The sequence below is a fragment of the Mandrillus leucophaeus genome, unplaced genomic scaffold (assembly GCF_000951045.1).
Source record: "Mandrillus leucophaeus isolate KB7577 unplaced genomic scaffold, Mleu.le_1.0 Scaffold20, whole genome shotgun sequence".
Lineage (NCBI taxonomy): Eukaryota > Metazoa > Chordata > Mammalia > Primates > Cercopithecidae > Mandrillus > Mandrillus leucophaeus.
This window is the reverse complement of record NW_012102032.1, coordinates 5,272,172-5,274,220: the sequence shown is the minus strand read 5'-3', so window position 1 is coordinate 5,274,220 and position 2,049 is coordinate 5,272,172. Positions and strand designations below refer to the sequence as shown.

The following is a 2,049-nucleotide window of genomic DNA, read 5'->3' as shown; positions in this document are numbered from 1 at the left end:
CCACCGCGCCCGGCCAACCCTGGCTCTTTCAAATTTACAAGACGTGGTCTCATTGTCTTCCTCTCTACTCCTGTCTCTTGGCTGTTGGGACCAGTGCTCTTTTACTTACCAATGGGCCTTGAAATTTGAGAAGGGAGGAAGTAGAAGGCAGAAAATGCCAGTCACCGAGGGAATCCCTCCCATCATCTTTGAACATCAGTCTCCCTTCCTTTTTTTTTCCCAGAGCGGTTTTTGAGAAACAAACAAAAAAAAGATACTATAACTTGGAAATTGTTACGTTAGCAAAAAGTGACAAAGAAAATGTTTTCAGCCTACTTTTTTCTAATACGTATTTTGTGGATGCTAGAAAAGTAAGGAAAATTGGAGTAGGTGGATTATAGGATCCATATATTTAAATACACACAGAGATATGTCGTTCAGTTTAAAAAGATCATCTACATGAGTTAGGAAAATTGCCCTTTTTCGTAATTGTTGTAACTCTTTGCTGTTTGCCTTTTTATTTTTGATGTACAGAAATTGTGTTGTGTAGAAATATAACAAGTTTCTGTTCTCACTTCCATCGATATTTCTTTTGTACAGTCTCCGGGATTTGCTTAGATTCTTTCCTCATCCAGACATCAGAAATATATTTAACTATATTTTTGTATTATTTTTAGTGTTTAAATTTTAAAATTGAAGTACTTGATCCACATGGAACTTATTTTGTTTATAGTATTGAGAGGACCTAAATTTCTCTTTTTTTCTCCACAAAAGGTAATTGTTGCTCCATTACTGTATATTGAATATTCTCAGCTCCACTAATTTGTGATGCTTCTTTACTCGTGTTTTTTGTTTGCTTGGTTGGTTGTTTTTTTGTTTTTTTGAGATAGGGTCTCCCTCTGTCACCTAGGCTGGGGGGTGCACTGGTGTGATCACAGCTCACTGCAGCCTCAACCTACTGGGCTCAAGCGATTCTCCTACCTCTGTCTCCTGAGTAGCTGGGACCACAGGCGTGTGCCACGACGCCCAGCTAATTTTTGCAGTTTTTGTAGAGATGGGTTGTTGCTATGTTGCTTAGACTGGTTTCGAACTCCTGTGCGCAAGCTATCAGCCTGTCTTGGCCTTCCAAAGTGTTGGGATTACAGGAGTGAGCCACCTAGCCTGGCGTCTTATTCATGTATTAAATACGATATAAAAACCAGTATATTGCATTCTGAGATTTTTACTTTTTTATTCAAAATATAAATCTCTCTTGTTTTTACAGAATTATAAAAGTATTTCCTGTAATCCCAGCACTTTGGGAGGCCTAGGCGGGCAGATCACCTGAGGTCAGGAGTGTGAGACCAGCCTGACCAACATGGAGAAACCCCGTTCCTACTAAAAATACAAAATTAGCCAGGCGTGGTGGCACATACCTGTAATCCCAGCTACTCGGAAGGCTGAGGCAGGAGAATCGCTCGAACCCTGAAGGCAGAGGTTGCGGTGAGCCGAGATCGCGCCATTGCATTCCAGCCTGGGCAACAAGAGCAAGACTCTGTGTCAACAAAAAACAAAAGAAAAAAAAGTGTTTCATATTTATTGTTAAAAATCCAAACATTACAGAAAGGTGTAGAGGAAAAACTGAAAGCCCCTGGCCTCCTCTGCCACTATTAAGTTTGGTTTCTTTTTTCATAGCTGAGATTTTTTTCATTATTCCTGCAATGTATTGGGGTGGATAAATTACCAAACTATAAAACAAATCATCTCTAGCCTAGCATGGCTGTCTCTGCCAGGCTTGAAATTTACCTGTACATTAGGCACTTTTCTGGAAGGTGAAATTGAGCTTCTGTTTCAGGAGCTGTCATTGACTGGCCCACAGAGGAGGGCAAGGAAGTATGGGGTTACGTGACCGTCCGCAAGGATGCCTACATGTTCTGGTGGCTCTATTATGCCACCAACTCCTGCAAGAACTTCTCAGAACTGCCCCTGGTCATGTGGCTTCAGGTAAAGTAGTTTCCCAACCTGGCCTGAGGTCCAGGCCAAGTCTTCCCTATGTGGCTCTTTGCATGCTTTTCAGGCTCATGTCTCAGC

At 41.6% G+C, this 2,049-nt stretch overlaps 1 protein-coding gene across 1 annotated transcript in view; it reads left to right on the top strand.

Moving 5' to 3' along the window:
- Positions 1 to 1,815: 1,815 nt before the first annotated feature.
- The window catches only part of SCPEP1 (serine carboxypeptidase 1), a 36,121-nt gene continuing 35,887 nt past the window's right edge, over positions 1,816 to 2,049 (top strand). The window contains exon 1 of the mRNA XM_011979265.1: positions 1,816 to 1,962. Within this exon, the coding sequence (XP_011834655.1) occupies positions 1,888 to 1,962 (75 nt within the window). The 5' untranslated portion in view covers positions 1,816 to 1,887. The remainder of the gene's footprint in view (positions 1,963 to 2,049) is intronic.